Source organism: Dipodomys spectabilis, unplaced genomic scaffold (genome assembly GCF_019054845.1).
Source record: "Dipodomys spectabilis isolate Male_0828 unplaced genomic scaffold, ASM1905484v1 ptg000096l, whole genome shotgun sequence".
Taxonomy (NCBI): domain Eukaryota; kingdom Metazoa; phylum Chordata; class Mammalia; order Rodentia; family Heteromyidae; genus Dipodomys; species Dipodomys spectabilis.
The window spans coordinates 13,386,127-13,400,658 of NW_024870773.1; the positions used below are offsets into that span (position 1 = coordinate 13,386,127).

The window sequence follows — 14,532 nt, forward strand, 5'->3', positions numbered from 1 at the left end:
TAGTGTAATCTGATTCTTTTCTTTCTCTAGTTATGAAAGTTGGCGATGTTGTTTCTGTATACTCTGATATTAAAGGGAAATGTAAGAAAGGAGCCAAAGAATTTGATGGAGAAAAAGTATTTCTTGGAAATGGGATTTCAGAACTAAGCCGCAAAGAAATCTTTAATGGGCTACCTGAACTGAAGTATGTTACCAAGTGCTATGAGAAATAAGTATCCTTTTTGTGGTTATAGAAAATTAAAAGCAGGGGGCTGGGAAGGTGTCTCAGTGGTAAAGCGCTTGCCTTGCATGCATGAGGCCCTGGGTTCAATCCCTCAGCACCACATAAGCAAAAAGAAAAAAGCCGGAAGTGGCGCTGTGGTTCAAGTGGTAGAGCGCTAGCCTTGAGCTGAAGAGCTGAGGGACAGTGCCCAGGCCCAGAGTTCAGGCCCCACGACCGGACCTAAAAAAAAAAGAAAATTAAAAGCAATATATAAAAAAAAAATCTTACATTGTGTTATGTGCATACTAATATTGGTATAAAATCAGCTGAAAAAAATTATTTGACTCATTTCTATCATTTTCAGAAAAGCCCTTTAGATCAAAATGGTTAGATTAAAAACCCTAAGTAATGACCTGGGAATATAGGTCAGTGGCTTTAGAATTTGTCTGTCATAAATGAAGACCTGTGTTTGATCCCCAGTATTGCCAAAAAGACCCCAAAATGTTCAAGTAAGCAACCAGTCGTGCTGTATTTATCAAATAATTATACTTGGCCTTTTGAATTTTAATTATTGATAACTTTTTGTATGGATGAAGAAGGATATTTACCTTGGTAAAGAATCAGCTTTTTTGTTGTTGTTGTGGGGTTTGAATTTGGGGCCTGGGTGCTCTCCCTGAACTTTTGCACTTTAGTGCTCTACCACTTTGAGTACACAGCTATCTGGTTTTAAAGTCATGGACTTTACTGCCCTAGCTGGTTTTGAACTGCCATCCTCAGATCTCAGCTTCCTAAGTAGCTAGGATTATAGGTATGAGCTACTGGCACCTGGTACCCGGCTTTTATAGATCTTTTAACACTCTGAATTTGTTTACAAAAAAAAATGAAAATTGAAATTTGAAAATAAAGGGCCAGGAATAGTTGCTTACTCTTATAAACCCACCTACTTGGGAGACAAAGTTTTGAGGCTTGTGGTTCAAGGCTAAGCAGTGTAGGATAAAGAGTCGGTGAAACCTCATAACAAGCAAGCTAGGCAAGGTAGATCAATCTGTGATCCCAGTTATGCAAGAAGCATAGATTAGAGGATGATTATGTGAGATAGTATATGAAAAAATAACTAAACCAAAAAGAACTGTCAGTGTAGCTTTAGTGGTGCTATATTTATTTAGCATACGCAAGACCATGAGTTCTAACTATGCTATCACTAAATTTTTTCCCTAATTTAAATACAAGTAAGTTTTCCAAGAGAGCTAGCATTCATGGATGTTTATGGGCAAAACTATAATTGTTCAAGCCAAATTAAAATTGGTTTTAAATCATCTCTGGTTGTTAGTCCTTCTTGGTAAATTAAATCATTCAATGAATTAGGCTCAGTTTTTGTTAGCCTCTTTCAGGAATGCTATAGAGAACTCTATTACTCCAAAGTTGACAGCTGGAATAGATAAGCAAGAATTTGAAGCCATCCATTCAAAACTGGACTATAGCCTTGATTCCTGGGACCGTTTTTCATGTTGTTGCAATTCTCTGTGTAAGTGCAACATTCTTATGAAGAAGCAGGTTGTTGGCATTCCCTAAATCTAGAAAGCAGTACTTTCCAAATGCCACGTGCTGTTTTCTTCTCTTTGGAATGCTTTACGAGCATGAAGATTATGACTACCTGCTGTCTTTATTTTCATTTTGTAGTAGGGAATTATTTTGATGGCCTCGGTTAATGGATGATCAGGGTATGCTCTTCCTTCAGTGTGTGCTGAATAACGTTTTCTGAGCACTTCTGAATGTGGGAGTAGAAAGCAGCAGTTTTTTTCTAGTGTTGGTATTCTCTGTGTTTTTGTGCTCTCTGCTCTTTGATGGATACTGCCTATCTCTCTGAGGTATATGTGTATTTGTCTTTTGAGTCACTAGCCATTGTTCTTTTTTGTGTCCTTGTCCCCTCTGTACTCACCAGCTATACTGCCACTCTTCAGGTGAGACCAGGGGCAAAATGGTCATCCTGGGATTGTAGCAGTCCATGCCTCTGACTGTGGAAACAACAGGAAAGTGAACGCGAGAGTGTGCGTGCTTTTGTGTGTGTGTGTGTGTGTGTATTTGTATGTATGTGTGCTTCACTAAATGGTTCTTGATTGGAAAAGCTAATAACTATAACCATAATTCAGTTGCAGAAAGATACAAATAACTCATTCAAAAACCAGGTGTGGTTTGCTTTTTGATTTATTCAGATCTCTAAAGATCTCTTTTACATAAATGAAAAAGTTATTAGTGTTACCCTTTTTAACACTGAAAGGGCCACTTGTACTCTATCTTCAGGTAAAAATTGAAAAATACCTCACAGTAGTATATTCCTAAAAATGTATACTTTGTGATTTATACAAACTAATTTATACTTTGTGATTTATACAAACTAATAAAGGACTTCTCATTTTTCAGGGGTATAGGCATAAGAATGACAGAACCCATATATCTCAGCCCTTCATTTGACAATGTACTGCCTAGTTACTTATTTTTACAGGTAAGTATTTATGAGAGTGAAATATTCAGTGACATTGCAACCTCAGTAAATTATTTGAAATTTAATTATTTAAAAAAAAATTTCTAACATATTTTGTCATTTATTTGTGGTTTGACCTACTTTTGCTTGAACAGCAAGAGAAAGTTTTGTAAGCACTTTGTTGTTTTCCTTTTTCTATATCGATCTTTATAAACTTTTTGAGACATAGCCTTGAAATGTGTCCAGGCTGGCCTCTTTAATGCTTGGTCCTTGTGTCTACCTCCTGAGAGCTGCGATTACAAATGCTATCACTACTGCAGCATTTTATGTTCTATTTTAAACTATACTCTTTTATGTCTGTTCAAAGGTGATTTAGTACATATTAAAATTACTGCTTTCCACTTCAGAATGTCCCTAAATAATAATTTTAATAATTATATATAGCTATATATAATTATAACAATGATAATAAATGTCCCATTTGTAATGTTGAGTAAGATTCAGATGGTTTTACTACCATCAGATTTTTTTCAGGTGATTACTGTGTTTTAGTAAATATTTACTTTGCCTTTGTTAGTTTGTTATGTTAGATCATTTGATTTTTTAAAAAACTAATTTGCTGCTTTAGTGATACCATTATTCCCAGTTTAAGATGAAGTTACTGAAGACTAGATCTGTTCAAGCTCTTGGCTAAATTCACACTAATGCTCAATAGAGTCTGAACACAAACCCAAGCCTGGATGGATGTGCTGCTTCTCATCCTGGAAATAAACCAAAAGCTATTTTACAAATACAAACATTTCTGGGTGAACAAACAGAAAATGATTGTTTATTACCATCTAATTGCACATTAGTGATGAAGTAGACACAAGGATATACAACTGAAAATATAATAGAGCTGTGTAAGCCACCCCCACCCACTTCTAGCTTTAAAACCAGCTTAGTGGTAGCAGTGACTTTATAAAATATAAATTGTGAAATGTTTCGTGATTCATAATGTCCACATTACCCTTAGAGTCATTTATCACTATTAATGAGACTTCTTTCTTTCCCTTCCTTTTTCTTTTCCTTCCCTCCCTCCTTTCTTTCCTTCTTTCCTCCCTCCCACCTCCCCCTTTCTCTTTATTGGCCCTGGCACTTAACTCAAGGCCTGCATACTGTCCTTGAGCTTTTGTTCTCAAAACTAGCTCTCTACCACTCAAGTCATAACTCCACTTCCAGCTTTTTGGTAGGTAATTGGAGACCAGAGTCTCATGGACTTCCCTCCCTCCTTCCTTTCTCCTTTCCTTCCTTCTTTCCTCCCCCTGCCCCTTTCACTCTCTTTGTTTGCTGGTCCTTGCACTTGAACTAAGGGTCTGGGTGCTGTCCCTGAACTTTTGTGCTCAAGACTAGCTCTCTACCACTTAAGCCACAGTTCCACTTCAAGCTTTTTGGTAGTTGAGGATCAGAGTCTCATGGGCTTTCCTGCTGGAGCTGGCTTCAAGCTGTGATCCTCAGATCTCAGCTTCCTGAGTAATCAGGATTACAGGTGCCCAGCAGGAACATGAGACTTTAAAAAGCTTTTGTAGAGTTTAACCCATCATTTAGTGGAAGCTATTTTATGTAGTATGTACTGATGACCACTGATTGGCCAAGAAGACATTAAAAATGATAATGTAGTAGCAGCTAATATTAAATGAATGACTTATTCCATAGTTTTATTTAGGATTTCATATTTTTCTTATAGATTCCCAGTTTCAAAGATAAAGAAATGGAGGCTTAGTAACATAAAATGCATAGCATATAATAGATACGCAATAATTTTCTAGTTATTGAGTGATTTGCTTACTGTGTCAATAGAAATCAGCAAAACCAAAATTTGAACTCAGCTTTTTGACTTCAAGTCTGTGTTCTTAACCCTAAACCAAGTCTGAACGTGCCCAATCTTGTCCCTTTGCTTTTAAGTGTCAGCATCTAGGCTTTTATAGAAGCTAAGGAGCATAGCCATGACATCATCTCCATTATGGTTTCAGGTTTAATTTGATCTAATGTAAGAGATACATAAGTTGCTTGCTGGTGGTTCACACCTGTAATCTTAGCTACTCAGGAGGTGGAGTGAGATCTAAGGAGGAAGATTCAAAACCAGCCTAAGCAGGAAAGTCCATGAGACCTATATCTCTAATTGACCACTAGAAAACTGAAGTTGATCTGTGGCTCAAAGTGGTAGAGTGCTAGCTTTGAGCAAAATAGCTCAAGGATAGCATCCAGGCCCTCAGTTCAAGCCCCAGGACTGCCAAAAAAAAAAGAGACAGACGCCTTTCATGTACCTATACAGAGAGTCCTATTTCTCAGAAATTTTGTAGTTTCTTCACACCAGTAATTGTCCACTCTGGAGTAAGATGGTATGCATCAAATCACTCAGAGAACATTAAAGAATCTCTAGGGAATATTATTAGAGATTTCTTAAATAATGTTTTTTATTTGAGGATGATTTTAGAATTAGAGTTGAGTTTTAGAATTACAGGTTCTGAATAATAATATGAGTTCCCGTATGGCCTTTATTTCCCTACAGTGAAATCTTATAGTGTGATGAAACATTTGTCAATATTTAGAAACTAATTCTAGCTACTTGGAGGCTGAGGTGGGAGTATCACTTGAGCCTTTAAGTTGAAGTCCAGCCTAGGTAACATACTGATGCCTCATCTTATAAAAACAATAATGTCAGCCTGGCACATTTATACATAACATTAGTATTTTACATATGCAGTATATAGACACTCAGATGTTGTGTATGTCACATTATACTTTACAAATTTTATTCAGACTTCAAAAGTTTTTTCTTCATGCCCTTTTTCTTCCAGGATCTAATCTAGAATCCCACACTGCATTTAATCCTATATCGCTTATTTTGCTCTGGCTTTGATAGTGATTCTTTTCTTTCCTTGTTTGTAAAGACCACCACGTTTTTAAAATATAAGGTATTTTGTAGAGTATCCCTCACCTGGACCTTGTCTGATGTTCTCATAGTTAGCTCGACATTTCTGATTTTAGTTGAAGATACACAGATGAAATGCCTTTATGTTTACTTGCAGATTGTGCTTCAGTAGGTGTGGGGTGGGTATAAGGCATCTATTTTTCATTTGTATATTTTGGACTTCACAAGAGTATTGTTACTTATAATCGTGTTTCGAAACTACCACATAGGAAATGTCAGACTTTAGGATTTCTTTTCCCTAAGAACATAAGGAATATGTTTTTTGTGTTATATGTTAGGCGCTGTGGTAAGTAATTTTCAAGTATTATGAAATCTAATCTTGTTTATTTAGCTCAGTTCTTTATAGTGAATTCTCACTGTCTATAATTAACTTCAATTTCTTCCCATCTTGCCTGAGTAAGACTCTTCTTATTTTATCTTCAATTGTATAATATAAAGTTATCCTATTTTGGAAAGTAACATTTTCTCTGATGTGCTTCCACTATTGCTGTTAGCCAAATGTCTTTTTTTTATTGCCTTGTTACATAAGAAACTTACCAGAATTTTTATTTTGTATTACATTTTTATATTGTATTACATTTGCCATTCTCTCATCAGGAGTTACTGATGCTTATGTTATGGTACAGACATGTAAGCCTGAAGGAATTATATTTGTAGTCATACAAAGTCCATGTGTCCTCATTGATGACTTTCATTTGCTCAATCTTTTTTTTTTTTCTTATTGTGACTGTACTGGGGTCTGTTTAAGACACCCTCTCAGTTCGTTGTTTTTTTTTTTTTTTTTTTTTCTGTGGGCCGTGGGGCTTCAACTCGGCCTGGGCACTGTCCCTCAGCTCTTCAGCTCAAGGCAAATCAAGGCAAGCACTCTACCTACCATTTGAGCCACAGCACCACTTCCAGCTTTTTCTGCTTATAAGGTGCTGAAGAATCGAACTCAGGGCCTCATGCATGTGAGGCAAGCACTCTACCACTGAGCCACCTTCCCAGCCCCCTTCACAGTTCTTTTTTACATTGGTTATTCTCAAGATAGTCCCCCTAAAGTTTGATCCTCCAGTATTTGTTCTTTGCTTTGTTGCTTGGATGACTAGGATGTGCCACCACACCCAGTCATCAGTTGAGATAGTCTCACAAACTTAGGTACCCAAGTTTATCTTGAGCTACCCTATTGCTAGGATTATAGGCTTAAGCCACTGTGTCTGACTCATTTTGATCACCTTATAGAGATGTTTTATTTTTTCCACAAAATGTATAATTATGCTTTTTCCTCTATGTCTCCAGTAATCTTTAGGAGAAACTTTAAAAATTATCAAAATATTCTGCTCATTAAAATTTCCTCTGAGCTTTATCATCTGTTGGTGATCTTTGTCTGAGGTAGTCATTATTGTTTAAAATAAAAATAAAAAAAATCCTCCTTTTCCAGTGTGAGCAGGAAACTCTGAGAGACTCTTATCTCCAATTAAGCACCAGAAAAGAAAACTGGAAGTAGAGTTATGACTCAAGTAGTAGAGCACTAGCCTTGAGCAAAAAAAGCTTAGGGTCAGTGTCCAGACCCTGAGTTCAAGCTCCAGGACTGGCACTTCCACTCCTTCCTTCCCCCCCCCTCCAAAAAAAAAGCTCCCTATTCTCAACATTTCTCACTCAACATTTTAATATAAAATCCTTCTTTTCCTCTCTGCTTATTAACAATTCAGATTCAAAAATTTGTTCTTAGTCAAATTCATTGCTGTATTATTTTTTGCCAGTCCTGGGGCTTGAACTCAGGGTATGGGTGTTGTCCCTGAAGCTTCTTTTGCTTAAGTTTAGCACTATACCACTTGAGTCGCAGTGCCACTTCTGGCTTTTTCTGTTTATATAGTACTGAGGAATTGAAGCCAGGGCTTTATGATGCTAGGCAAGCACTCTACCCCTAAGCCACCTTCCCAGCCCTCATTGCTGTATTATTTTAATGCTAACATTGTCCTAAATTTGACCTTCTAGGAGTCTATTTTCAATTTCAGTTTTTCTGTTTATGTAGGGTGGTGGTGCTCAGTAAGAAACCCAGGGCTCCTACAGCCCAGCCCCTCCATGTTTGTTTCAATCTGGATTGTATGGATCAGTATTATGTATAACTGTAATAACAATCTTGGAAAGTTTGTTAGAGTGAAAATTCATTAATACAGTTGAGTTGACACTAAGATTTTTATATCTTCTAAGAAGTTTCCAAAAGATTTGAATCCCTATGATAGGAGAAGCATACTTGAGTTACAAATCTTTTTATTATAATACTTTATATTCTATATGATAGAAGTGCTAATTTATGTAAATGTGTATTATGTAAATTTCCTTAGGTCGTTATTGTATTAAATGTGTAGGTAGGATGCCTTATTCATTAGAGATTTCTGCTCTGTTTCTATTGTCTATAATCTGTTCACTTAAAAATGCCAACAAGTTGGATGCTTTTACTTAGTGGGTTATTAGTGATGGACTGAATCTAAGGTATCTGACGGGCTGTGAGAGTATTGATTCCAGCCAAGCCTAGAAGAAAGATCTTATTTCCCCAACAGCTCGATGGATTTATTTCCTCTTACAAATAAGGAAACTAGGGTTGCTAGTCTAACTGGTTTTGAGAACTAGATCTTCCCTCTCTCCAATCACATAAACTTATCTAGCTTTAAAATGAGTGTAAAGACCTGTTTGTTTGTTTTTTCATGTAACTCTCCTAATAACTATTGTCTTGAACCAGCATATAGGATAATATTCTTTATTAGATGTATAATTGGAAGAGATATTTTCCCAGTCTGTGGGCTGTCTTTTATTTAGTTACTATGTCCTTTGCTATACAGAAACTTTTTAGTTTGATGTATCCCTTCTGACAAGGGCCTAATATCCAAAATATACAAGGAGCTTATGAAACTAACCCCTCTCCCCCCAAAAATCAGTCAATAAATGTTCAAAGGAGTTAGAGACTTTTTAGAAGAAGAGCACAATGACAAACAAAACAAAAACCACATGAGGAAATGCTCAACATCCCTGGTCATAAAGGAAACACAAATCTAACCAACATTGAGAGTCCATCTCACCCCAGTAAGATTGGCCAGCATTGACAATTTGAACATTAATGCTGGTGAGGATATGGGGAGAAAAGAACACTATTACACTATGATAGGAATGTACAACGATGCTGAAAGGTGGTAAACTAGTACTAGTTTCTCAAAAAAAACACATAGATCTAGCCTGTTGTCCAGCCATACTACGTCTAGGCATCTACATTACAAGTTAGGATACAGTTAAGACACTAGCATATCCATGTTCAATGCTGCACCATTCATGATAGCCAAGTATGAAAACAGCCCAGATGCCCTATCATGGATGAGTGGATCAAGAAAATGATGCTACCACATATAGAATGTGGTTTTATTCATCCATTAGAAAGAATAAGATGTCATTTGCCAGGAAAAGGATAGATCTAGAACAAAACATGTTAAATGAAGTAAGCCAGGCACAGAGTGAGAGATGGCGTGTTTTCTCTCATGTGGAAGCTATATTTAAAATATAGCTGTGCAAGATAACATGTACAGGGCTCTATTCATTTACACTCTGACTAAAGGAGGGTACACTTGGGGGAAGAACCCAAAGGCACAACTCTGAGGAACGTGTGTGTGTGTGTGTGTGTGTGTGTGTGTGTGCGTGTGTGTGTGTGTGTGTGTGTGTGTGTGTGTAAAAAACTGACTGAGTCCAGGAGGCTTTGAATTTGACACTTTCTGTCTCAGCCTTCTAAGTGCAGAGATGACAGCTGTGTGCCACCACATCTAATTTCAAAGGCTATTTTACATTCTGATTCTAAAATAAAAATGATTTAAAATTAATAATTATTGAATTGAGTGAGGTGATTTTCTTACAGAATTTGCCATCTGCTGTAGTAACTCATGTTCTGAATCCTCAACCTGGAGAGAAGATCCTAGATATGTGTGCAGCACCTGGAGGCAAAACAACTCATATTGCGTCACTAATGCATGATCAGGTGAGGCTCTAAACATGTAGTGTATTTCATTGGTTAGGATGGAACCTAGATATTCATCATCCAATTTACATCAATTCCATCTAAAATGAAGATGATTTGTGTCAGCTGCTAGGGTAGGTTCAGTAGACAGTTACTTGTGAAGACTGCAATACAGAACTATTTACTCACAAAACTAACTTCAAAACACTTAAGAGCTTTTCCTGTTCTTTATTATTCAAATTTGTACTTGGTACTATAAAACTACAAAGTAATCTGACAATACATTAGCTCTGTTGAAATAAACATATAATGCAATGTAATATGTATGTGTAGAATGTGTATGAATATCTTTAGGATTATATAAACCTTATGATGCTGCTTTATTGTCACAAAATAATGGAGCAACCTGACTTTATGTAACTTTAGCATATGTACCTAGGTATATATGCAAAGGTGTTTTCTGTTTTTAGAAATTTTTAAGTTTAAAAAAAAAATAAATGAGCTAGGCACTTGTGGTTCACCTGTAATACAGCCTAGCTACTCAGGAGGCTGAGATCTAAGGATTGTGGTTCGAAGCCAGCCAAAAGCAGGGAAGTCTTACAGACTTCCAATAAACTACTCCCAAAAAGCCAAAAGTGGAACGGGGGCTAAAGGGCTAGAGCACTAGCCTTGAGCACTGAGAGGCTCAGCGTCAGGGCCCTGAGTTCAAGCCCCAGGATTGGCAAAAAAAAAGAAAAAAGAAATTGTGTCAGTTCTAGGGCTTGAATTAGTAGGAGCCAGTATTTTTTGCTGGGCTTTTTCCATTTCAGTCTCAGCTGGCACTCTACCACTTGCGTTAACACCTACAACTGGAGCTATGCCTCCAGTCTGGCATTTTTGTTGATTAATTGGAGCTTTTGTGCCCCAGCTTGTTTCAAATTGTAATCCTCAGTTCTCAGCCTCCTGAGCAGCTAGAATTTCAGGCATGAGTCATCACCTCCCAACTAAAATATTTTCTTTTATTATAGGTAGGCATTATCAAAAGTTATTCAAGGCACTATTCAGAAGTCATTGTAGCTTTGTAATTACTCTTCAACTAAAGAATAACAATGTTTAAATCCTAGTGAAAGTAGATATATTAAGAGGAGAAATTCATAGTGCCAGGAGCAATGAGGATAATTTTTAGAACACATCTTTGTGTAGGTGAGATAGGCTAGGAATTACTGCTCAAGTGGCTTTTGGTAGTGGGTGGAGATTTTTATGAGTAGATCCATTTTTGATCAATATGATAATTGTAAGACTTTAAAGGGACTTATAATATTTTTGAAAAATAGAAATACAGTATAAATTGTGTTATTATCCAGATTTCTGGTGAAAACTTCACACTAAACATTATTAACCCTATAGTAATTTATGAAATATTCAGTGTTCTAAACAGAGACGATAAAAAATTTATATACATAAAAATAGGTGGTGGTGTTTTTTTTTGTTGTTTTGTTCACATTACTGAGGTTTGAACTCATGCCTTGTGTTTATTTGGCTAGTGTTCTGTCTCTGAGCTATACCTCCAGCCATATTTCTGCTGGTTAATTGAAAAAAAAATGAGTGTTGAGAATTATTTTGCCTGGTCTGTTGGCCTCAAATGTTGATTCTCTAGATATCAGCCTCCTGAGCAGCTAGGATTAAAGTTGTGAGAACCTCTGGTACCTGACTTAAATGTTTTATTTTAAGGTGGTGGGGTTGAATGCAAGACCTTGTTCATAGTAAGCCGGGGTCCTGTATTGAGTCACACGTCTAGATACTTTATTTGCTGTAGTAAAAAAGGTCTTTCTGAAGAGAGTCTGAATATTACCAGTATAGCCCTTTATACTTTGTTTTGTAATGTTATGAAAGAAATGCAAGACTCAGGTGCAAACAGCTTTATTAGGCTCAGGGGTTTGTGGCATTCACTTAATTTCTATTAGCCTGGCTCATGTATCTGGTCACCTGCAGTTTAGCAGGATGGTTCTGGAAAGTTTGAGTGGTCTTACTCAATGGGTTTGACTGGTTTTCAGTTATTTAAAGTGACCTTAGCTGAGACAGCTAGGATGTGCTGCCTTTCTCTTTTCCCCATAGGTCCTGAGTTAAACCCAGAAAAGTCAGTCATTGATGAATAGTAATGGCAGAAAGGAAAAACAAGCAAATCACCAAGTATTCAAGTGATTTTAATGTCTTTGTGGTAAATTTACTGTCATCCTGATGGCAACAAGTGCAGTGAGCCTTAGTTTGCATGGCAGTGTGAAGGAAGTGTGCATGCAGTGAAGAACGATCCACAGGGATCTTTTTCTGGCATTAAATATCACCATGATATTACTTGAATTTTATATGAATAAATTGAAAATATCAAAATGATCAGTTTTACAAATAGTGTTCACTTCCAACTAAAGGTACTTTAGTTATAGAATAGAATTAATGCTCTTGCAGAGATGATTAGGTCACATCAGATTGGTGATTTTTTTTTTTTCTGGTTTTAGGGCTTGAACTCAAGATCTGTGCTCTGTCCCTGGGCTTTTTTTGCTCAAGGCTCTACGAGATCAGCCACAGCTCTACTTCTTTTTGGTGATTAATTAGAGATAATAATCTCATAGACTTTTCTGCCAAGGCTGCCTTTGACTCACAGTCCTCAGATCTCAGACTCATGGGTAGCTAGCATTACAGGTATGAGCCACCAGTTCCTGGCTCAAATAGGTGATTCTTAATGTTTACCTTCAATGGATGCTTTTAAATTCCTTGAGAAGATTGAGAACTCTATTTTCAGTTTTCATTAGTGTTGGCTAAAATTAAGGAGCTACCATTACAAAGGTTCTTCATAGATATGACTGTGAATATCTTGCAGAGAGTGAACCATGCAGAGGGAGAAATGTGGAAAGAGAGGGTGATTGCGGAGATGAAGATAAATGAACTACGTTATGTTCATATAGAATAGAATAATGAAAATAGAATAATGAAACCCATTAATATTGTTAAAAAATATGAAGAGTAATGGAACCAATTAAAATTGTTTAAAAAAAAAAGGTGGGGGGAGGAATGAGAAAATGACAGGAGGCCAGTATTTTCAAAGTACTTCTAACCTTTTTGTACAGTTAATATATGCTAGTAAACATAGCTAGCTGTAAGATCAATTGACAAGAGTGCATTTTTTATGAAAGATTCAAGTATTTGGCATAAATTGAATTTTTGTTTGGTTGTCTTTGTAGTGCTGTATGCTCCTAGACAACACAATACACACGTGTTTATTAAATTTAGCTTTAGAAGTAGGACTAGGAGGAAAGTAGAGATTCTAATTTTTAAGGTTTTTTTTTTTTTTAGTTGTTTGTGACTGTTTTGGATTTATACTTTCTTTTTCTTTTTAGGGAGAAGTAATAGCCCTGGATAAAATATCCAATAAAGTAGAAAAAATAAAACAGAATGCTTTATTGTTAGGACTGAATTCCATCAAGGCATTTTGTTTTGATGGAACAAAGGCACTTAAACTTGATATGACTGAGGATCCATCAGGTGAGTTAAATTTTGTTTTTTTGTTTATTTTTTATTGTAAAGATACTATACAGAGGGTTACAGTTACATGAGTAAAGTAATGAGTACACTTCCTATTGAGCATTGTTACCCCCTCCATTGTTTTCCTCCTACCATCCCTTCCTTCCCTACCTTCCCCGAGGTTCTTTTTTTTTTTTTTTTTTTTATTGTGATTAAGTGATTACATAATTTCCCGAATTTCACAGTATTGTGGAATAATGATGCTCATTTAAAGTCACAAGTTCATTCTAACTTTCCTGGAGCAAATTGTCTATCACAGTCTATAACATATAACAGTGTACACATATACACCATACATGTGATCAGCAGCATGGGGATATTTAGTAGTGGTTCGACCGGATGAGTGGGAGTTCTTTGTTTCTTGAGTCCTGTTTTGTCATTTCACCTAATATTTTGGATTTAGCATCAACTTATCAGGGAGACCATGTACCATTTATCTCTTTGCTCTTGGCTTACCTCGCTCAACATGATTCCTTCTAGCTCCATCCATTTCCCTGCAAATGCCATTATTTTGTCATTTCTAATGGCTGCATAATATTCCATTGTGTATAGATACCACAATTTTTGGATCCATTCATCTGTGGTGGGGCATCTGGGTTGTTTCCATATCCTAGCTATTGTGAACAGTGCTGCAATAAACACGGAGGTGCACGTGTCCTTGTATATTGGTTCCTGTTGTTCAGGGTAGATGCCTAGAAGTGGTATGACTGGGTCATAAGGGAGGTCAATCTTTAGCTTTCTAAGGACCCTCCAGACTGCTTTCCAAAGTGGTTGTATAAGTGTACATTCCCACCAGCAGTGTAATAGGGTTCCTCTTTCTCCACATCCCCTCCAGCATTTGTCGTTTGCTGATTTGTGGATGTGGGACATTCTGACTGGGGTAAGGTGGTATCTCAGGGTTGTCTTTATTTGCATTTCCTTCACCACCAGGGATGATGAACATTTCCTCATGTGTTTCTTTGCCATTTTTATTCATCTGAGAAGTCCCTCTTTAGTTCCCTTGCCCATTTAGTAATTGATTTGTTAGGTTTGGGAGGGATTAGTTTCTTGAGATCCCTGCATATACAGGATGTTAACCCTTGTCTGATATATTGCTGGTAAATATTTTTTCCCAATTAGTTGGTTGTCTTTCTAGCTTGGTTGCAATAGATTTAGCTGTGCAGAAGCTTTTTATTTTAAGGTAGTCCCATTTGTCGAGTCTCTCTCCAATTTGTTGTGACCCTGGGACTCTGTTCAGGAAGTTCCTTCCTGTGCCTATTAGTCCAAGTGTCTCTCCTACTCTGTCCTGCAATAGTCTCAGAGATCAGGTTTAATGTTAAGGTCTTTAATCCATTTTGAGT

At 36.8% G+C, this 14,532-nt stretch overlaps 1 protein-coding gene across 3 annotated transcripts in view; it reads left to right on the forward strand.

Moving 5' to 3' along the window:
* Nsun6 (NOP2/Sun RNA methyltransferase 6) overlaps positions 1 to 14,532 on the forward strand; it is a 51,654-nt gene that overhangs the window by 11,943 nt on the left and 25,179 nt on the right. For all 3 annotated transcript variants that reach the window (XM_042686035.1, XM_042686033.1, XM_042686034.1), the window contains 4 exons: positions 31 to 184; positions 2,624 to 2,705; positions 9,539 to 9,658; positions 13,009 to 13,153. In XM_042686035.1, coding sequence (XP_042541969.1) covers positions 31 to 184; positions 2,624 to 2,705; positions 9,539 to 9,658; positions 13,009 to 13,153 — 501 coding nt within the window. The remainder of the gene's footprint in view (positions 1 to 30; positions 185 to 2,623; positions 2,706 to 9,538; positions 9,659 to 13,008; positions 13,154 to 14,532) is intronic.